The sequence below is a fragment of the Colossoma macropomum genome, unplaced genomic scaffold, assembly GCF_904425465.1.
Source record: "Colossoma macropomum unplaced genomic scaffold, Colossoma_macropomum, whole genome shotgun sequence".
In the NCBI taxonomy this organism is placed as follows: Eukaryota; Metazoa; Chordata; class Actinopteri; order Characiformes; family Serrasalmidae; genus Colossoma; species Colossoma macropomum.
In genome coordinates this window covers 18,325,732-18,348,142 of record NW_023494791.1, presented here as the reverse complement: position 1 = coordinate 18,348,142, position 22,411 = coordinate 18,325,732, and the positions used below count along the sequence as shown (strand labels likewise).

Here is a 22,411-nt window from a genome sequence, read left to right as displayed (position 1 = left end):
AAGGATAACTGGCAGCGTCCTGCTCAAAAAGAATGACTGTAATAATTAATATGACGAAACGAAAGAAAACAGCCGCACACATGAGAGTGCAAGGAAAGGTTGTCCCCAGCATCATCTTTTAATTATGTACACCTGATATACACATTATATACAATTTATGTTTCATAATATACACAGACGCATTCCAGAAATAAACTCTAACAATAGAACAGGCTGCATGATACAGACAGTGGAGACGCAGGAAAGGCTACACACACGAGACCCATCATTTAAACCCATGAAAGTGTCAAGTGACATTGCATATTAGTTATAGCAGCACAAAATCTGGCAGAACAGCAGTAGCTTAAGCCTACTTGAAACTCTGGCGCACATTTTCGTGCGCATTTACACCGTATTTATATCCCTGAATGCATTTTTATAACACTGATACGATACAGATGTGTTTCATTAAGGGTAACTCATTACACTGCTTAAGCTACTAAAAAAACTGATCACAAATATGATTAAAACCGGTAGTCAGCTTCAGAAAAAAGAACATGTCGAATAGTTTAATTGTGATGAGACTTACAGTCATGACTTACACTTATACATCATATACCTTCTAAGTGTAGGTTGTACATTTTCCACCAGTCTGAAAGGATTGCAATTCTACGGCTAGGCTACAACATTGAAGGCTTTAAAAGTTTTCCCAGACACAGTTTAAGTCGACACTCTTTGATGCAGATTTCACTGCCAGTAAGGATTCTCCATTCAAACATCGTGTTTAGCCTTAATCTGTGTCCAGGAAATCTGCCCAACATTAAACAGTGGAGGTGTGAGTTTAGATGTATTCCGGTTCGGACGTTTCCTCTTCAGAGTATGACCTCGGGTTTCCAGCAAACGTGCCGTTCTCGTCCACAGGCAGGCAGTTTCCCGCGGTGCTGTACCCGTGTTTTCTGGCTCGGCGCTCCTCCATCCTGATCGTGTCGTAGAGACCTGTAGCCCCCTCTTCCAGCAGCATGTTTCTTTCAGAATGGGACGGCTTCATTAGGCACACGTTGCGCAATAGGAGCAGCGCCGGTGCGTAAAGCACGTTGGCGAGGCCCATTCCCAGGTTGAGCTGCACAAAGCCGAGGTCATGCACTATCTTTCCGGCTACGATGGGGCCCAGTGCATAGGCGACGCAGTAGGAAATGTCCGCAATGGCGTACACGCTGCCGTACACAGACACGTGGCGCACATCGACCAGAAACGCAAGGGTGGGTAACAGAGCTGTGTCCACTAGTGCAATGCCGAAGCAGATGCCACATAAGGGGATGATGAGCTGCTCGAAGTTTTTACATGCTGGCACAGTGCAAGAGCTGGCCCCGATTATGACCATGCCAAGAGCCCCGTAGAACCACTGTAAATGAGGATACTGGGCCGCCAGTTTCACAGTGATGTAGACCCCTAAAATGTGAGGGAAGAAAGCTGGCAGCCAGGTTAGGCCAATCTCCCACTGGGAAGAGTCCATGGTCTCCTCCATCCAGTTCGCAATGGTGGGCTCCAGAAAAGCGAGGGGTATGTTACACGTCGTCAAAGCACCCGCCACTACGGCTATGTAGGGGTCTATCATGAGTTTGTAAATTGGGGTGCCAACTGGCATGTTCTCTCTAGTCCTGCTGGAGAATGGCTTGAGCACAGTCAGACACAGTATACCGTCGGCTAAGCACACGCAGGCGAGCGCGATGAACGGGACCCGTTTGCCCGCGAACTCGTATAGCACCCCGCCAAAGGGGGGCGCCGCCAGGCTGCCAAAGGAGATGAAAGCCAAGGCGATGCCCAGGGCTCGACTTCTCTCTGCCTCCTCCGTGTACTTATCTGCTATCATAGCAATCCCAGACGTGTCCGCGAAGGCTGAGCCGAGCCCTTGGAGACTGCGCGCCACGAACATGGTCGCGTAGTTTTCAGCGAAGGCAAAAATGCAGGTGGACGCAAACATGATGGAAAGTCCGATTAAAAGTGGAATATCGTATCCGACGCGGTCTATGAAGGTCCCTGTCAAAGGATTGACCACGAGTTGTAGAATGGCTTTGGATGCAAAAAGGACACCGATCTGCAAATCAAAGTTCTCCACTTGGACCCGGCTTTGCGTGCTGTTGTCTGAGGAATTGGCGTGTGCCACGTCGTGGGACTGCTCGGACTGACTTTCTAGACGGGCTAAATAGTCTGGTACAATAGGGACGATCACCATGTAAAGCATATTATCTAACAGAAGTGCCACACAGACAATCACTAGAATGATCCTCCTTTGTCGCTCAGGGTCCTGGATAGCCGTGCCTAACTGTTTAGTTCTTTCGCCCATCTCTGACAGTTTAACCGCGGCAGACTGCGCCAAGCCGCTGGATCCCTCTGTAGCCATGATTTACACTTTTCCTTCTTTCACACTAAGCGCTTAAACTCTTTTCTACACTGTGCTATGCTCCCGCAGAAAGTGGGCTGCCTGTGCGCATTGGTTCTCCGCCTGGTTACTCACTGAACGAGAGAGCCTCGGTTAGATGACGAACTTTTCCTGCTTTACCTTCGCATGCTGCAGTCCTTCATTGCTCGCGCTTTTCCGCTCTCGTGATTTGGGCGCGTTTTATCGCTGACGGCCGGAGCTGTTTCATTGTATCGCGCGCCGTCGTGCAGGTGGCGAAGAGAAGTCGCAAACTCGCGCTCAGGTTTAGAAATGCACCTGCTCGTCCTCCATGGTCTGAGATGTCTTTTTAGAGAGCGTGGCCACACAAACCCGACAAGGTAAGAGCGCTCACATGAGCAGATTCATTCACCTGTAACGCTACAAAGCATGTCATCATCTCAGTCCAGCAGACTCGGGACTGTGGCCACTGCTAGGGGGACACACGCGCATGTTTGTTGATTCCATTGAAATCTCGCCTCTTTTTTTCCCAGGGATGTGACGCACTGCTTGCTTGCCCCCCAGTGGTTCCCCAACCAGCCGCATTTATTAAGCAAATTTAACACGGCAGCGCATTCAATTAAAGACGCACTCGGTGACTTCAGAGGCTAGTCTGGTCTAAATGTTCCTTCATTCTTAGAAATAATTCCTCAAGAGCTGAGAGGAACATTATGACTCCCATCAGAATCCCAGAAGAGCTGTTTTAGAGTTATTAGAGTTATACACACACACACACACACACACACACACATATATATATATATGATATATATATATATATATATATATATATATATATATATATATATATATATATATATATTCTTTCATTTAGATTCAAATTCAAAGTTATGGTAATCTTTTTTTTTTCGTTGCTAATTACTCGGTAAATCACATTATAGTTTTTAGGAATTAAAGTTTTTTAAATTTTAAGTTTTTAAACTGTTGTTAATGCTGGTGAAAAGTCCCTCTTTAAAGGGACTTGGTAGTAGGCCTACTGGATAGTTTTTGCTAGTTTATGTACTATCTCTGTACTATACCTACTCTTAAGAACTAGTACCTTACATTTTAAATAATTATTCCATCATTACAGGGTCATTTTTTGAATCAAACATTTAAAGCAATGCAGAAAATGTACCTTCTACACGCTCCACTGATTGACACCCATCAAAACAAAAAATATGGATGGTTCTTTAAATGACAGATTACTTTATTACTGTTTTGCATTTCATATGAACAATGAAAATAATTGATATGTAATGATCATGTCATTAAATGATGTTCTCACTATGGAACAATATTGTTCCAAATAAGGATAAATCAGTGATGAGCGGACTTATACAGCATGCCAGAGTATAAACTTGACGGATTTATGCAAATTCCACTCGTACGTACATATTTCCGTAGTGTTTTGATGTTGACGGATAGTAAATATATAGTTGAACTTCAGCACCACCGTGAAGTGGACAGCTCCCCGTCTCCATAAGGTATTTCAGCATTCTGCTACGTTCTGCTGCTATGTTTAACCGACAACGTGTAGTTTTCTAATAATTCACCGCCATAGAATGTGTCATTTTAAAATAAAGGTTTCTCTTTGATCACTGAATAAAAGTGTACAGTATATAATTACACCCCAGCCCTGAATGTGATCTTTGGATCACTGGGATTTGCTGTGTGGAGGATCGACCGCTGGGTTTTGGCGCCATCTCCTGTGAGAATGGTTTACATTAACGAGGCAGCCTCTCTTTGTTTTAAAAGAACAATGCTGACATCTAGCGGTGTATATGGAATGTACCGCAATATCTGGATTGAGCGATATTAACCCTTTAATGTTTTGCTTAACCATTTGGTAGAGCACATTTTGAGTCACTATATATGCCACAAAGTGCCATCTCGACCGTTTGGTAGACCTGAATATTCAAAAAATTGTGGGGTCAAAAAAAAAAAAACCCACCAATTGTTTTTATTATTGTCCCAAATAAATAAAAAATACAAAATATAAAATCCTATTGATTTTTTTCTTGGTAAGGACATTAAAGGGTTAAGGTAGCTGTATGTAGAAAGCTATTTTGACTCATTGTGGAGCCGCAGGTTTTTTTAAAATACTCGCTTAAAATGTTTGTTTCGCATCTGATAACAATAAGTAACCTCAACAGAAACAGTTCATATGCAAAATGGCAAGCTGAATTTGAACACATAAAAAATTAACATATTACAACCAAATGCTGTGTACTATACAAAATGTAAGATATAAAGGCAGTTTCCTACACTGTAGATCCACGTTATGCCATATACATGTCAGATAAAGCCCAGTGTTAAAAAAGAGAACTTATTTTCCAAAACTGTCATGTGGTGTTTATTTGATGGTGCAGTGAATTTGAACAGCTCAACTAAACACTGTGATATGTTTAAATGTCGTTACACAAAAGTGTTTTGAACTGAAACATTTAGATTTAAAGTTCTTGTAGTATCATTTCATAAAGTAGTGTTATTTTGCACAGAAGCTCCAAGGCTAATGTAGCTACACAGTCAGAAAAAGGGGTACTGTGCAGGTACAGTAATTTAAGGTACAAGCAATGTAAATGACCCTGAAAAGTACAACAGTGGTTTTAGGATCCACCTCAAGCAAGTTTTCTCCAGGGGAAGGGTATATATTTGTATCTTTTGATAACCTAATGTTTTAAAACAGAACAATGAAATAAAAAGCCTGGAGTCAAGACAGGGTGTGTGGAGCCAACACAACTTAAAAAATAAAACTGCAATGAAATGTAGTGCAATAATTATATTCCGTATGTAAAGGTACTGAAGGTACCATTTGCTAATGGAAATTTATCAAGAGGGGTACCACCCCAGTGACAGATGCATACCTTTTTTTTCTGAGAGTGTAGCAAATAATGGGAGTCTATGACTTTCATTACATTACTTTTATTTATGCTATTACTAAAGAAGCAAACTTTGGACATCAGACATGTTTTGGTTGATTAGCTACATTTGAGGTAAGGGACAAAAAGGTACACATTTACATTTTTGGCCAAATGATTCCTTTAAAAGCCAATATACAAGTGGAATTTGGTGGGGAAAAAATGTAAAAATCATTCATCTCTACCAGCAGATGTCCCTAAAAGTGCAGTCAGTATTTAAACCTGTGCATTTCAAATCAGTCCTCAGGGAAGTTCAGCAGTCCACCATTTCTCTTCAGTCCTGCACAATCGGTGCTCAGTCTTCTTGATTGCATGATTCAGGCTCAGTGGGGTCAGCTGGAACAAATAGGCGGACTGTCTGGGTCTCCAAGGACTGGATTGGTAAACACTGCTCTAAATTCACAAACAGGGATTTTGTAACAACAGAGTTATAAAAACTGAATGTTGTGTTATTTTTTTATGTTATTTTAACACCAGTGTGTTAACAAAGGCAGTGTGATAAATTTGTAATTCACATATTTGTTTAGTATTTAGACAGTCTGTGTCAGAGATGTTCTGTGTTCTTGGGGGTGACCTGAAATGTGAGAATGTAAAACATGTGGTTCATACATCATTTCCCCAACAGATCTCATGTTCTCTGATAATTTTATGTTTTTGTAGGTGTGCAGTGCTACAGTCTCTCATGTCCTGCAAGGTTCACTCTTCAGGCTGTAATGTCACTTATAACAGTGCAGATGTAACTAGGCTACGCTGACCAAAAAGAAAAAAAAAACATCATCGTGTCATATGGTAATATGTTGAATAATAGTGAGTTTTTATATAAACTATTGCGTCACAAACTAAAAAAGGATATGTAATAACAACTGTTGATGTACAGCCAAAGCTACTGCTGCTCTCTCCCCCCCCTCTCACTCTGATGCTAATCCTTTATCCTACAGTCTGTCTTGGCAGTCTTTTGATTCACTGGATATAATATGGTTTTAATTCTCTATCTGGTCCTTGGGCTGGGAGGTGAGAAGGCAGGGAAATGCGTCACAGTTCAACCCCCCGCAGATACAGTTCAACCTTCCTTCTAACTGGACTGGCTCTCGGCATTTCTTCTATTTTTTCCAGATCTGATGCAGAATCACACTACTTTGAAGAAGTCAAAGTTTTTATTCCTGATTCCTGTATATGATGTATAGATAAGCCAATCAAAACGTTACACAAATGAACACTATGTACAGTATATACCTTGTAATTTTACTACATGTAAATTCAAATTGACGTATATTTACATTTAAGTATTTCAGGATGCAAATTTCTCTCACTGACATTTATTCAGAGGTCATTATTCTAGGACTTCAAAGCTGAGAAAGCATTTATTTATAATTTATTGTTCTTTGTTTGTGTTGAGCTTCTTAATATTACTGTTAACCCTCTAAGCCTTAAGGGTCTGTAAGTGGGCTCATATTTCAGTATGATTCATATTTCACTCTCACAACTGCCTAACTTACAGATTGGTTACATAGCAGTTGCAGAATAATTCATAGTAATTACTGAATAAAAAGGCTTACAAACTGAATAATAAGCCTAATGTTTAAGGGGTTAAGTATTTATATTATAGAATATATTTCAGCTATAGTATTTAAAGACAATGATCTGTCAAGCTATCACTATAATATACAAGCTGCTTACCGAATACATGGCATTAGAGGTAGAAAATTCAGCATTCCAAAACTAAAACATGCATAGATTGATTAAAAAGATATAATCCTTGTCTGAACCATTTGTAAACAAAGGATTACACCATCCATCTTCATAATTACATTAATTACATCATTTTATTAATGAAGCCTGCTGAGGATAGCAACCAGCCAAATCAGTTGTAAAATTACATAGAACATGATTGTCCCATTTTAGTAAGTGTTTCAGGCCCTCCATAAACGTAAATTGATCATTTATGAGATTCTATTCTATTCTATTCTATTCTATTCTATTCTTTTTAGTAGTGACCCACATTCTAAAATATCACAAATTTGGTTTTGTTAGAACTTCTGCACCTTTGCAAGTGAAATACTTGCTAAAAATGAGAAATCATTATAGCTCTGATGCTGAAAGACAAGTTTATTTTCTTTAAATACATTCTTAAAGCAATGTCTGGTAGTTGCTGAGAGCCGCTGCATGATGAGTGTAAATTAAACACATTTCGGGTCATGGATTAGTATGCATAGTTCAAATGAGCCAAAACAAGCAGTTCTATGAAGGCCAATGACGTATACAGTACATCATTAATCCAGATTACACACTGTCCATAATCCTTTAAAAACACTGTTTTTACATAAAATGTTTTTTTTTTAAAGTATCTTTGGCCTGCTACTAATTATTCACATATTCTGTGAACGTTTTTAACAGGTGAAGAAGTTGCTTTAAAGTATATATGCTCATATGCTCTTTTTTGAGTATGAGCAGTTAAGCCTTTAAAAAAAAAACTCAGTGACGTTCTGTGGGTTCAAACTTAAAATGGACGTAAACTAACCTTTTTTCCCTTCCAAACTGTTGATGAATCTGTGTGTGGAGATTACATAATGTCCTGTAAATATGAGAGGGGAAGAACTTTAATCACATAACAGAATGCACGGCTAAATTCTCACTCTGAGCTGCGGCCGGAGGGCAGCTGATCATGGGGTTTTAGCGCACTGTTTGATTACTCTTCTGCCTTCAGTCAAGCACGGCAGCTCCAGTATTCACTGTCTGTTTAGGATGTGCTATATTGTGTGTTATGTCCAGGCAAATGTCCAGGAGTTTGGAGAGTTTGTTAGAAATTTCAGTCTGAGATATTCATATTAAGTAATTTCACTCTTTTTCCAGTCTTCCTCTTCTTCTGATCTGTCCCTTCATTGTCCATATGAAAGCATATGTTTGGTCTGAAAGTGAGACCGTGCAATTACACTATAAAGGTACTCTGTAAGGATGCCTGATTTTCACATCCAGATATGGAAAATCAGCTCAAGCAAGGTAATTTATTTAATGATATTTGAGAGGAATTTGTAAAGTTATTAGTTATCACCTTTAAACTTTACCTCATATGACACTGAGATACCATATTGCAGCATAATCGTCTTTAAACAGCCCATATAAAATGTTCATTGGTTTATACCCCCATAATCCAGAGAGAACAGTAAATACCTGAATTTCTCTGATGTACCACTTCAGAGTGTTGCTGTATGAGCTGCAGGGCTGATGAAAAAAAGAGGGAGAAGAGGAAAAAACAGGAAATCAGGAAAAGGACAAATTTGTCATCTCATGCCAGAGATTTTGAATCTAAGTATGTTATAATCTGGGAGTTTTGAGACTTGACTGCCCCAGAAAATCTCTTGATGATGTTCTTTCAAAAACACAAATCACCATATTTTAAGTGGACATCTGGGATGATGAAGATTTGTCATATTTTAAAAGCATGTTTTCCCCTGCCTTCAACTCATCTCAGAAAAAAAGACATCAAAATGACTCACGGTCAAAACTGTGGCCACGCTACCAAATGAAGCTGAAAACACTGACAAGCATCGTCTGATGTCTGAAAATTCATATTGAGCGTTAAAATTAGTTTTCAAATTAATTGTCAGGTAAGTTGAATTATGCACTTTCTAATATTAATGAATGCAGCAATAACACTGATGACCACTGGGCTGCACATAATACATCTTGATTCAGCTTCCAGACAGAGCTCAAACATCTGTTGAAAAAGTCTATATATGGCCTAAAAGTAAATAGTCACATTGCTATATTTTGTATATATACAAAAAAGTATATTAAGAATAGTGAAAATTTCATAATAAAACTATTTATCTGTATGTCCATGCATTCATTGCTTGATTCATATTTATTGTCAGTCAATCAGTTTACCTTCCATGACATTGTTAACTTGTCAGATCCACTAGCAATAATGAACATGAAAACTCCTTTATGACAGCAGCTATTCCTATTTAAAATGTATTTCTGACATTTTAATAATATTTCAATAGTCAGGATTCCAGCACCAGTTTAAAGGTATTTATATTGGTTTTCTTTTATATGAAATTTGTATGAGTGAATATTTCATGTCTTTTAAATGTTTTTCTAACACTAAATGCCGTAAGCAAATGTACCCTGGCCTTCAGCCACTAACAGGAAGAGATAATCAAAGAGGCTTATTTTATCTGGAAGCTTACATGGTGTGCTGGGCACAAGAAATGTCCAGGTCCTTCATCCACTTCTGCTCATACTTTCTCTGTTTACAGGGCAAAAACTAGTGCAGTGTAGCCACTTTTTAGATACACTTAGACTTTAGACAGTGTTCTAACAATTGGAGAAATGTATTTAACAAAATGACAGACCAAATTTGTGTGCTTTGTGAAGCTGAACGGTAGTCAGTTTAAGTTCCGGTCACAGGAGCAGACAGCATTTCATTATGCAATCTATTTTGACTGCTGAGCATTACATCACATTCAGATTTTGACAATTACATTTATTGTGTTACATCTATTAACCCTCATAGTACGTCTACAGCATCCACAAAAGCATTGTGCTCTGATGACTAGAAATGGGCTTAGTGTGAAGAGTTATGTAATCTTACTGAAGTCTGAAGAGAAAGGTCTTCATTTAATCGGCTTGGTAACCCCTTCTTGAGGAACAAGATGGTTCGGGTAAAGTGATCTGTTGCAAAATGTTAAATAACATCCAGTGAAACATTTTGCTCATTGTTCAGAGTGGTAGGGATCCAGTATCTTCGTGAGAATGCAGGATGCAGCAAGACTCCTTTGTAATCGCTTAGGCCTTATAAAGAACAACAAAATATCCCAGAGAAATGTCTTTATTGGGAGTGATACAGAAACCCACCGTTACTTATGAGGCACAATATGAAAAGAAAAAAACTCAAATCAAAGTCATAATGCACTTGAGGAAGTACAATAGAAAACACTGACAAGAGATGCACACAGTCATAACATCACATTACACAAAGCACATTCATCAGGTGTCACACTAAATCTCTCTCTCTCACACACACACACACACACACACACACATTGTTCAGTTGTGCTTTTCTTTCATCAGCTGAATTTAAGTTGAGCTGCTTTGTATAATTGTGATAGTATCACATAAATGCCATCATTTGTGCACAGAAAACAGATGAATCTATATATAACATACGTTATCAATACACTTCAGCCACCCCTTAAATCACAGTGCTGTTTGGTATTTATAATACAGATAATGACAACTCAGAAGATAATAATAATGAAAGCAGTCTACAGCACAGTAACGTCAGTCCATATATGCAGTATTCACAGCTCACAGAGAAGCATGAGATTGAATTCCTACAACTGGTTACAAATAACCTTCCAGCACAAGATTGCTACACATTAGGAATGAGGGACTGCATTTGTAGGTGGTGCTTTTGAAATACAGGAATGTATTAATCTCGTTGCTTTGTTAATGACTTTAATCTGATGTTCATGTTTTATATCAAAAATGTGCCTTTTTAACACCTTTAACAGGCAAAGGCAAGTGAGTGTAGAGCGTAAGGGTTTGAAAACGTTGATTAAGAGTAGATTTACTTAATATATAAACAGAATGCTAAATATGTGTAAAATTACATTCAACTTTTAATAGTTTGTGTAAACAAAACTTGTTGTGTGCTAGTGTTTGTGTATTTTACCACTAAAATGTATGCATTTACTGCTGTGTTTCTACCTTTTATCACCTCACAAATAATTAGTTTCATCTCACTCCTTATGGTGAATTACACCCATAGTGAGTCTGTACAGTTATATGTACAAATTTGGATGCCCATGTTCAAGTGACATGTTTTGTTGATTTTCTTGTTGACATGAAAATAACAGATCCTCTACATAGAACACAGTTTTAATGCACACTTACTGTTTATTTGCTGAACTTAACATATCGGGAAAAATAAAATGTGGCCTGGACAAAAGTTATGGCACATTTAATATTTTCTATTTTATTTATTTCCAATATGTTAAAACCAAAAAACTGGGTACTAAAATTAGCACAAAATGCCATTTTAAGTGTGTTCTCTGTAGAGGATGTGTTAACTTGTTTAACAAAAACATGTCACTTTACCAGGGGTGTTCAAACTTTTGCAAATAATAGTATGTTTCAAGCCAAGATGCTTCTAATTATACCTTATTATATACAATATTTTTACTAACTTCGCCACAGAAGATATTGTGTCTGTTTAGACGTACAGTACTGTGTAAGAGTCTTAGGCAGCCAATTCCTGGCAGTAAGTTAGTTTTTGCCTGTAAAACTCTATGTAACATTAGAATAAATATAGATAAATACAGTAACATTAAACAAGATTTATTGATTTGTTTGTTTGTTTTAAGTTATTAATGTTTGGTTAGAAGAATACGGGTAGAAAAACACAGGTTTGGTTCTTGACACCTCCAGCCATTGCATGGATTTGCTAAATTCTAGCAGTACACACCTGATTAGAGTGTGTTCTTTGTATGTTTATTCATATTAAGTATTTATTCTAATGTTATTTTTTTAAATAAATTGCTCTACTTATAATTTTCTTACATCTGTAAGACTTTTGCACAGCACTGTATTTTCCCATGTCCTTTTTACATATGTGACTGGTTTAAGAGATGGACAGTGGGAGCACGTGCAGGAGGGAGAGAGACGTGCAGGGCAGGCATTATATCTAATTGCAGTATGTCTTGTGTGTAATCTCCTCCTGTCTGCTAGTCTTGAGCACTGGGGGAATGTGTTATCATGAAAAGCACTGTTGTTTCTGGGATTATAAAATGTTGCTTGTCTAATTCTGTCTCAGGCTTAGCATGGACATCATCTCATGGCAAGTGAGATTTACATGTTGGAGGATAACTGTATAGTCTCTGGTAGAAAATAAATGCTTTTTAGATCTAGCACGAATGTTAAAATATTACATTGCCCAAAAATGAACCAAACTATACATGTAAATATATTGTGCTTTATCAAGGCAGAAAAAAAATCATTTTGCATTGTGACCTTAATACTCCCTGCATTATGCTGCCAAAATTGAAACAGCAGTTCTGTTATTTCACAACTGCTATAGTTATGAAATATCAGATGTAAGTACTTATGAAATATCAGCATAGCTTCTACTCATACCTTGTGCGTAATACTCATGTGCTGTTATTTAATCACAACATGGAAGTGGCGTAACCCGTATTATGTGACTGAACAAAGTGCTCCTGCAGTGAGGCCCTTTACAATGATTTAAATGACACAATCAGTCAAAAGTGGGACTGCATGCACCATGTTGGAAATGTATTTCCGACTGAGCTATTACTCCTTCATGCTGGCTGAAATGACTTGCATTAAGAACAAGAGACCAAACTATCCTGGACAGAAACAATAACCTATGAAATGAAATGAGCCAATGATATGAAGAAGATGGTATGAGCTTGAGCATGTGTCATACCTGTCAGAAATGACCAGAACATTATACATAATTACTGCATGCTTGGTTTATTTGGACTTGTTCTCAATGGAAGGAGAATCAATTTTCTGTCCAGTGAGCAGCTGCCAGATTCCTCCTCTGTAGTTTTCATTTCCAAGAGCGTAAACAAAGGCATTGAAGATGGGAGAGGTTTTAGCCACGATTGGAGCAATCTTGAAAAACAGCAATGTAACAGAAAAACAGAAATGTATAATTACATTACATTTTCTGTGTAAATACACAGTTTGCATAGTTGCTATAGTAGCTATGTTCTTTTCTAATGATTTTTTCTGCAAAAATAACAGAATGATCTGAACTACATAAATACACTATACATGATGTCACTACTATTCAATTATATTATTATTTGATATTTGATACCAATTCCCAAACCATATTCTTTTACAATGCCTTCTTTTAGATGATAATAATAACAATAATAATAATAATATTTCTATACACACAAATGAGCCAATACATTATTAAGACTCTGACAATAAATAACGTTAACTATATTGTAACAGCGGCGCACGTTAAGGAATGTTCTGGGATATATTAGATGGTAAGTGAACAGTAGGTTCTCATAGTTTATTTGTTGGATGTGGGAGAAATTGGCAGGCATGGAGACCTGAATGACTTTGACAAGAGCCAAATTGTCTGGGTTCTTTTGTGACCTCCTGGATGAATCATCAATGCACTCTTGATTGATGCTTTCTCTTCCCAGCCACTCCTGGGAAGCTTCACCACTGTTCCAAGTTTTCTCTTTGGAACATGGCATCATGTGCTCATTTTCTTCTAGCCTGCTGCACATCGCCATACAGGTTCTATTGAAGTGATGTTTAGATTCAATAGGTCTGGCAGTAATCATGCCTGGGTGTGGCCAGTGACACTGAATCCAATAGTCAGTTGAATTTGGTTAACTAACTGATTTAGTAGCTAAGTGGGCAATTACTTTTTCACATAGGGCCAGGTAGGGCTGAACAGCATTTTTCCTTCAATAAATGAAGTCATCATTTACAAACAACATTTTATGTTTACTTGGGTTACCTTTGTCTAATATTAAAAGTAGTTTGATTATCTAAAACATTCAAGTGTGACAAAGATGAAAAAACTGAAGTAACTGGGAAGGGGGCAAGTACTCTTTCACAGCACTATGTATATAGTAAAAAAAATACAAGAAAAAGTTATAAAGAATAATACTAAATACTCAATAGTATACTAAAAGGAGCATAGTATACTTTTATTTATTTATTTATTTGTTTATGTTTTTTATTTATTTTTCAGTATTTATGCTTTTATGTATTTAGTAGATTGTAATAGATTGTTAGTAACATGCATATTAGCCAAATTACCAGTTTAGATTTTGGAAAAAGCATGCTTATTGAGTCACTGATGCTGATTAGACTGACTATTTAGGTACTAAAATTTGGTATTGAATGACACAGAATTTTTTCCAGTTTTCTGTAGTACTAAAGTAATTTGGTTGGTACCTTAAAAGTATGGAATTTGAAGCCCTCTAGGGCTGCAGAGAAAGTACAAATGACACATCCTGGACTAGATGAAGCTTGATTATGTTGTTACCATTTTCAATTTAGGAGACAGAAGGTTGGCATCCTGCACAGCAGCGTAGAAGGCTAGGATTCCATAAGGGCCCCAGCAGAACAGCAGGGTCTTCAGGGGAGTGCTGCAGTTGAACTGCACACAGGGAGCAGGCAAAGTCAGTTTAGTCATGGGGGTTTCCTGCATGTGATATCCTAGTCACATGCTGGGGATATAAGTCAGATGCAGACATGATATTAGATACACATACTTCCATTATATTATCTAAAACATACAATAAAGGACATGATAAAACACAAAGAGGATTCTTGGGAGTAGCTTTCCAGACAGATTAAGACTAGCCATGGAATAAATTAGACTTTGAATAGTAGCTTTCTGTTGAAAATCCTGTTTAGCATAACATTCAGCCTAATCTGTCCAGCAACTCGACCCGCATGGATAATGCATATATATGTAGTGTAATGCTATTACCTGCATACTGTTTATTTACTGTTTATTTGTGCACATTTTATTTACATCAAATATATGAGCAGTAAGGTGTTGCAGCAGTTCTCTAATTTCATTATAGATATAGATATATGTACTGGGAGGGGCGCTAACTGTCTGAGATATGTAAGAACGTTTAGCACAACACCCATGTAAGTCACCAGTGAATACATTGCTTATTAGAGCAGTGATGTCATTATCATGTATTATTTTATATTATTTATTATAATCTGGAATTTAGCAAAAACTCATTTGTAATATTAATGCACCTGTTATGATGACTGGCAAGTTGATTGATGACTTATATGCATTTTACAGCTGTATGAGCTGATAATCAGTTGTGTTTTTTTGTGGTGATTTGCGGGATGATTGTCAAAAGCAAAACTTTTAAAATAACATAAATATTGTAAAGTCTTTTGTTCTTGTGTTGAAGCCTCTGTGTTCTCATAAAGACTACATTGCTCATATAATGTGTAATTATCAAATTTGGTATATATTGATGTATAGCATTTAGGTCAAATCACATCAGTCTCTGTGGCACACAGAGATGAGATTCACCTTCATATTTCAGCAGTGCGATGTGATCTTATTTCTTTCTGTGTGCACAAGGCCATGAAAGGCTTTTGTCCAAACTAAATGACATATCAGCCAGTCCTCTTTTTTATATCACAGGAGTGAGAACTACCACATCTGCAAAACAGCATAAACATGTTTCAGCAGTATACAGCATAGCTACATTTGCTCATCAGTTACCAGTTAATTGCATCAAAACAAAACTCTCAAGGCTTTTTTTTTCAGGCCCATTTTTACAATATTAACAATATTTACCACCAGGGAGCCTTGTGGTTGTTTACTGAGCCATAACTTGGTAGGGCTTCTTCCTTGTGTGTGATTCTGTTTTAGAGTTACATAATAGCTCTGCTCCAGTGAAGAGTTCACTGTTTACAATGTGGAGATGCCTTTGTGCTCCTGGGCACAAGGGCTCTCAGCTCGAGCACCATAAATAATGGGTTTATGCAACACACGAGGGGAAACTTATACTAACTAGGCCCTCTTGATGCCAGTCTCAATGTCAAATATTCAACCTGTAAATAAAAACTGCACTCCTTACCCTTTCTTGGCCTGTCTTCTTAAATTTCTTGTCAATGGATTTGTAGCAGGACATCACAATAAACACTTGAATTCCCATATTACAGATGGCCATTGGAAACACATAAGAGACGTAATTCCTAAGTGAAAGGACACAAATGTACGAGGGGTAAACTGACGCCATGTTTCATTATAAGCTTCTGATATCGCAGTGCAAATGTGAGTCACATTGTGTCTATCTGGCTCTTCATTTCCAGAGTGGGTATTGATATTATCATTGAATAAGAATTTGTGGATGAGAGAGAATGCTTCAAATACAAGTCAGTCCTTTTACTATAGAGGATCATAAACACAAAAGGAACTCCCCTTGACACACTTCAAGATGACAGGCAACACTGTGAGAATTAAAATGCTCATAGTACTAATATTTACACTGTATCTCATGTAGCTGGTATACTGCTGTATATTGTATGATCTCAAAACAAAAGAAACTTGTAATAAACAAAAAAGCTTAGGAATACAACTAGACAGATATAGATTCAATCTAATATGATGATTACTATTATCATTGTTGTTGTTGCTGCTGTGGCTGGTAATTGCATTCATTATTTAGCTCCACAGTTCAACATCTCAAAGATAATCATCAGCATCATCATCACTCTACAATATACCTGCTTGTAGGTCAATGTGATAGCTGTTTTTATATTGTATTGCAAGCATTCCCAGGCCCAATTAAGTCTACCTACCTTCTACCAGTGTTCATTACCGTTATTATCGGATATACCCATATGTAAGTTTAAAACTACTAACGGGAGCCTTTCTGTTACTGCAGATTTATCAATCATCCACCACCCTCCATCATTAGAACCACCATAAGACCACTACTAAATAGACTGTACGTGGGTGGTGGACCATTCTCAGCACTGCAGTGGTGCTGGCATGTTATTGGCATGTTATTGTGTGTTGCACTGCTGTTCTTGTATCAGGTACTGCAGCATGGCTGGGTTTTTTAAAAACTGTGTTCATTTGCTGGGCACTTTATTAGACATACAGTCAGGCACAATAACTCACCCTTTTCCATGCACATTTGGGTTTATAATACTCATATGTGGTCACTTTCAATCATAGGACTACTGGTGGCTGGATATTTTGCTAGCATGTCAAACCAGCTGAGACACTGGTTTAAACACTCCAGCTATGCCACTGGGCCTGATACACTCTGACCAAAGCCACACATACTAACATGCCATTTCAGTGGCACTGCTATCCTATGAATGGTCCACCACCCAAATAATATCACAACAGCAGTGGTGCTATGGTAGTCTCTTTCCATACATAAATGCAGGAAGGCTACAGTCCGTAACTGTAAACCTAGACTCTTTAAAAAAAGATGGTTCTACAAGGGTTCTTTGCATGGTGAAATTGCTTTTCAGATTGATGGAGAATGTGTTGTATATGCTTCTACGTAGAACCTTTTTAAAAATGATTGGTGCTGTACAACACATTCGCCATCAATCTGAAGAACAGTTTCACCATGCAAAGAACCATTTAAGCATGGAAATGGTTCTTGGTGTGTTCATGGTTGTATATAGAACTATTGTCTTTACTTTAAGAAGCTCTTTTTAAGAGTGTACAAAGTGGGAGCTTAAAAAGAAATATATACAACACAGTAATTATATGTTATATGTAATTATATGTCTTTTGTCTTATTGTGGATTACATAGTCAACAATGGTTTCAAAACATGGGGTCATAAACTTATGTTTTAGTGCAGGGTTTTATTTATATTTATTTGTTTCATACCTGTCTCCTTTGCTTATGTCTAGAGTACAGCAGGTTCTCAGCGGCTCATAATCATACTCTCCCCAGCCAATCAAAGGCATGGCTGCCCAGAAAGCAGTAAAGAGCCAGATGAAGACAGCCAGGGAGATGACACGGCTCCACTGCAGCTTTGTTCCTTAATAATGAAAACAACAGGGTTACACACTCTCCCCATTTATGCATCATTCACTTCTTTCATTATATTCACTTTTAACTTTCATTACACGTCAGACATTATTAAAAATTTCCACCAAAACGTAAAGTTCACTGTCAGTGGACGGTGTATGTCGCCATCATGCAATTTAAATGACTGAAACTGTAACTTATTTCAGATGTTTATTATGCACAAATCTTGGCACATGCAAATTACTTTAATATGTTTGTCTGATTGCAGATCAGATCATTTCAAACAGTGCTGCAACACTGAACACTAACAGACAATAATGTGCATTTTGAATCCTGTCTGTTGGTAAACTCAGGGCTATTCATTGGTCAACCATGATTATTTTTTGAATAGTCCTAATTAGGACTTATAACTCTGTACTAGCCAACAAATTCGAAATAGCAGCAATTCCCAGAGCCTTTTGTGAAAGCTTGGATGAATGGGCCTGAGGATAAGCCTTTGTGGCCATGTCAAGCAAAAGGCCATTGAATAGGGGCTGTGGCAGATGGAGTTTTTAACTCTGTGTTTGCCAAGCTGGAGAAAAGCCTGCCACATAATAGCCTTAAATCCATTAATGTGCAAGAGAGTGAACCAAATTTATTTTTTCTTGCTCCTTACTGGTGCAGTATTGGTGGTATCTGTCCCAAGCAATAGCTGCAATGAAGTGGATGCTGGAAAGGGCAGTTAGGAATCCATGAAAGCCGTGGGTTTGGCACCCTTCTGATCCATAGGGCCAGTATCTACAAGTTTCCACAAATAATGATGAAAAGTTAGACAGACTAGTATTCACTGTAACACTACAACACATGCAGGCTATGCGTAAGCCTAAACAGACAACATTGTATTGTGACACTGCATGTAAACAGAGCTTCTGAAAGCAATATCTCCCAGCCTTCCCATCCACAGCATCTGCTTCTAATCACAACTAATCACATAGGCGCCTGGGAATAAACCCCGTCCTTTCAAAGCACATCTGACCACGCTGATTCAATCACTAGATACAACGCGTGAAAGGCACCAAGCAGGTCATCCATTTTGGAATTGGTTTTTAATGCTTCGTCTCTGCATTTCTAACATCCTATGGGAGACGCGAAGGTCTCCAGATCAGAAGAGCTCACCTCAGAAAGCTGGAGAATGCGGCAATAGTGGCATTTACACAAATCCCCATGTCTGCCAAAGCCAAAGCGAACACAAGGAAATTACTCGGAGTCCGTAAGTCCCGTATTTTAAGGAAAGCAACAACTGTGACAGCATTCAGGATGAATCCGAGGAGACCTTAGGAAGGAAGACATCAGAGAAAGAGGAATATTAAGCGCGCACTCCGAGCGCTTTCTGAAGAGCGCACAGCGGAACAGTTACACAACATTTCAGTTTTAAGGTCACGAGCACATAATAAATTAAATGAGCGCTTTATATTTTAGCCGAAGCGAGCACTAAGCCCATCAGACCCGGTTCAGACGCACTTTCGCCCACGAAGACCCTCTGCAGTGAGGCTGCACTGGACGGGCACCATAAGCAATGTTTTCTTACCCTCCACGAGTAGACAAGATCCCAGTGAAAACACATCGAGCTCAGAGAATCCCTCTGGCAGCGGATAAGAAGTCACCATTTTGAAAATATCTGACCTAAAACTGGGTGATCACACCTCAGGTTTCACCGTCCGGTCGCTCGATAGCCTGTGCCTCAGGGGTGACCAAAAGAAGCCTACTTTTAAAGGGCCATTTCACGAGAAAAAAGCATGGACGTCATTATGTAAAGCCCTCTCCCTGCCTCAATCCGCAGAGGAATTTCTTAATGAACCTAACAGCATCAGCCATTGCCCCGCTAATACGTATTTGCACAATGCGAGCGTAAAGCGCTCATTCAGTTACACAACAAGCCTTTGTGTCGTCCGTGGTTTTGTTGGGGATGAAAAGCAGCCCAGCCTACAACAAATCACATTCTTTTTTTTCTGTTTCTTTTTCGCCTGATAGGCCTATACACAACAGGTGGGGTGGGAGCTCTTGTTTTTCGCACACAGTGCCATGTCTTCCATGCGTCCATACAAGCTCTGCAATAAGTCACTGATAGCTTATCACACAGCACAGATCGGGGTAGTGTGTAAGAGCAGCTAAAGGGTTAATGATAAACTGCAGGTTGGTGGACCTTGTGCACACTGTGCCCTAGAAAAAAACACACACACATGGTGACTGGTACGCAAACTAAACAGATTTTTGTAGGTCATTCGAGGTTTCTCCTGAAATCAGCTCAGACATGTATGATCTTCACAGTAAAGGTGCCACAGTTAAAAAACATAATTTCCTTTCCTTTAGAACCAAGCCATATTATGAGACTGTGATCCATTTTAACTATCATTTCACTGCTGAAGAAAAGGCAAAATCATGTGACGCTGCTAATTTGCAGACTTGTAAATTAGCATAGAACCCGAGTCAAAATTTGTCACTGTCCAAAAAATAAAACAGTAGAAAATACATTTGAGCACTGCAGCTGTCCTTTACGTTGTGTGGAAATTTAATAGTTTAAATATAAAGAATGTTTTTGCCATCTCCTGTAAAGGTATCCTTTTCGATATACTTGTTTTATCTTTATATAGTGACAAAATACTAACATTTGAATAGTATGTCAATTCAATTTAATTGTATTTGCATAGAACGTCTTACAACACACACACTGCCACAAAGCAGCTTTTCAGAAATCCTGGTCCAGACTCCTAATGAGCAAGACCAGGTAGATACTGATGAAGAAAAACTTTTCAAGAGCATGAGAAAGAAACAGTGAGAGGAACCATGATTCTCTGGCCAAGTATTCTACTACTAACAGTGCATATTTACAGGTAAGACTAAATTTGTTATAACTTTATGCTTAAAACCAACATGACTGAAACTTTTTTCCTATCTGAGAACGCAATTGAGTGGCCTACTGGAAAGAAATATTGCCATTTGTGTAATTAGTAGATTCCTTGAACACTATGAATGTGCCTTATGAACACCCGCCCAAAGCATGAAATAATGTAAGAATGGATTGTTGGAATGCGGTCCATAAATTCTTGCTCTTTGATTCATGCTCTGTTCTCACACTATGCTCTACATCCATTACAAATCATCAGTTGTTATCAGAATCAAAAGCCTGCAGCAGTTAAATCTGTTACTGGTATCATGGAGGACAGTTCTCTCATGTGGTCATTTTTGATTAGTCAGTGGCAGGAAAAACACAAGATGGACAATGGCCTCTCTCTCTCTCTCTCTCTCTCTCTCTCTCTCTCTCACTCTCTCTCACTTTCTCTCTTGCTATTTCTGTTATTCATAAATGTATGATTGATGTTTTGTACAATATTGTTTAGATGTTGGTGGTACTATGCCTTCATTCCCCTACAGTTGTAGTACATAATACATAATACTTTTATGTATTTTATCTTGAGATCCAGGCTGGTGTAGAATTTGGCTTATTTTTTGGAAGACATTTTGTATCCTGTTCTGAGCTCTCCTCTGTGCACAAACAGGCCATAAAGGAGAACCATGCTAATGCCTTTAAAAGGATGCAGGGTTTGTACAATAAGGATTTAACATATATCAATAGGATTTGAATGAATTCATTAGTGCCAGTTGATATTTTGAAAGTTAAGTGCAATCAAATTTTATTTTTATTTGATTGATATTTTTTCACAAAATGACTTCAGTTCTTCATGTGCATAGTTGATGAAATACTCCACAAGATAAACTGAGCTAAACAGCTTTAGGTTTGTTGAGGAGACTGAGTGGCACATATTTTAAATGTAAGGTTTAGGCTTCAGCAAACAAAGTACTGAGCTAGAATTTCATGCAGATTTTCACAATCTATGGCATTCTTTACAGATTAAGACTTTAGAATGAAACCATACACACGTTTTCTTTGCCCTGAAGCCACTGTCAGGCCCTTCTCTTTCAAAAATAGAAAGAACGTCAGAGTAATGTTACTGTCTCTTGATTTCCTGTTAAGATAGAAGAAAGAAGTGGCAGATCAGCTATGTTAACCTTTTAATTAATACACAACTTTCTGGACATAAGAACCAATTCACTAACCTCAAGAAACATTATTGATGCATGCTTTACTTTGTTCTCACTGTCTGCCAAAAAATAACAAAGCTTACTTATTGATTTACAAAGGAATAGCAAGAGCATCTGGGCTGTTGTAATGAAAAGCTATCATTTTCTAACTTTCAATCATCTTCAACTCTATTAATGTAAAGAGAACAACAACTTTATCAAAACGCTGTGGTCGTTAATGTATTCCCCCATTTTTAGGGCTGAGCTGACACAATGAACATATATGTGAACCCCAATTATGCACCTTTGCTTAAGTTCTTAAATCTATTTTTATATCTTGGTACTTGTTTCAGTCTAGTCAAAACTACTGCCAAGCTCCACTGTGCATTATTTATAAACCACATAACAACAGGGATTTCAGAAGTATGATAAGAGGACTGGAGTTTACCGATCCTGACAATGCAAT

The 22,411-nt window shown here is 38.1% G+C and overlaps 2 protein-coding genes across 2 annotated transcripts; both read right to left on the bottom strand.

Annotated features, from left to right (window-relative positions):
* Window positions 1-93: 93 nt before the first annotated feature.
* slc18a3a (solute carrier family 18 member 3a) lies at window positions 94-2,851 on the bottom strand. Its single transcript, XM_036573446.1, has one exon. It carries the CDS (start codon window positions 2,378-2,380, stop codon window positions 821-823), a length of 1,560 nt encoding a protein of 519 aa, XP_036429339.1. The 5' UTR covers window positions 2,381-2,851; the 3' UTR covers window positions 94-820.
* A 7,301-nt stretch (window positions 2,852-10,152) lies between these two features.
* rgra (retinal G protein coupled receptor a) lies at window positions 10,153-19,956 on the bottom strand. The gene is made up of 7 exons (XM_036574228.1): window positions 19,454-19,956; window positions 19,042-19,198; window positions 18,542-18,663; window positions 17,743-17,896; window positions 15,963-16,080; window positions 14,387-14,500; window positions 10,153-12,978 (listed from the first exon to the last, which is right to left on the bottom strand). The coding sequence occupies exons 1-7, from the start codon at window positions 19,530-19,532 to the stop codon at window positions 12,835-12,837; spliced, it is 888 nt and encodes a 295-aa protein (XP_036430121.1). The 5' UTR covers window positions 19,533-19,956; the 3' UTR covers window positions 10,153-12,834.
* Between the last annotated feature and the right edge of the window lie 2,455 nt (window positions 19,957-22,411).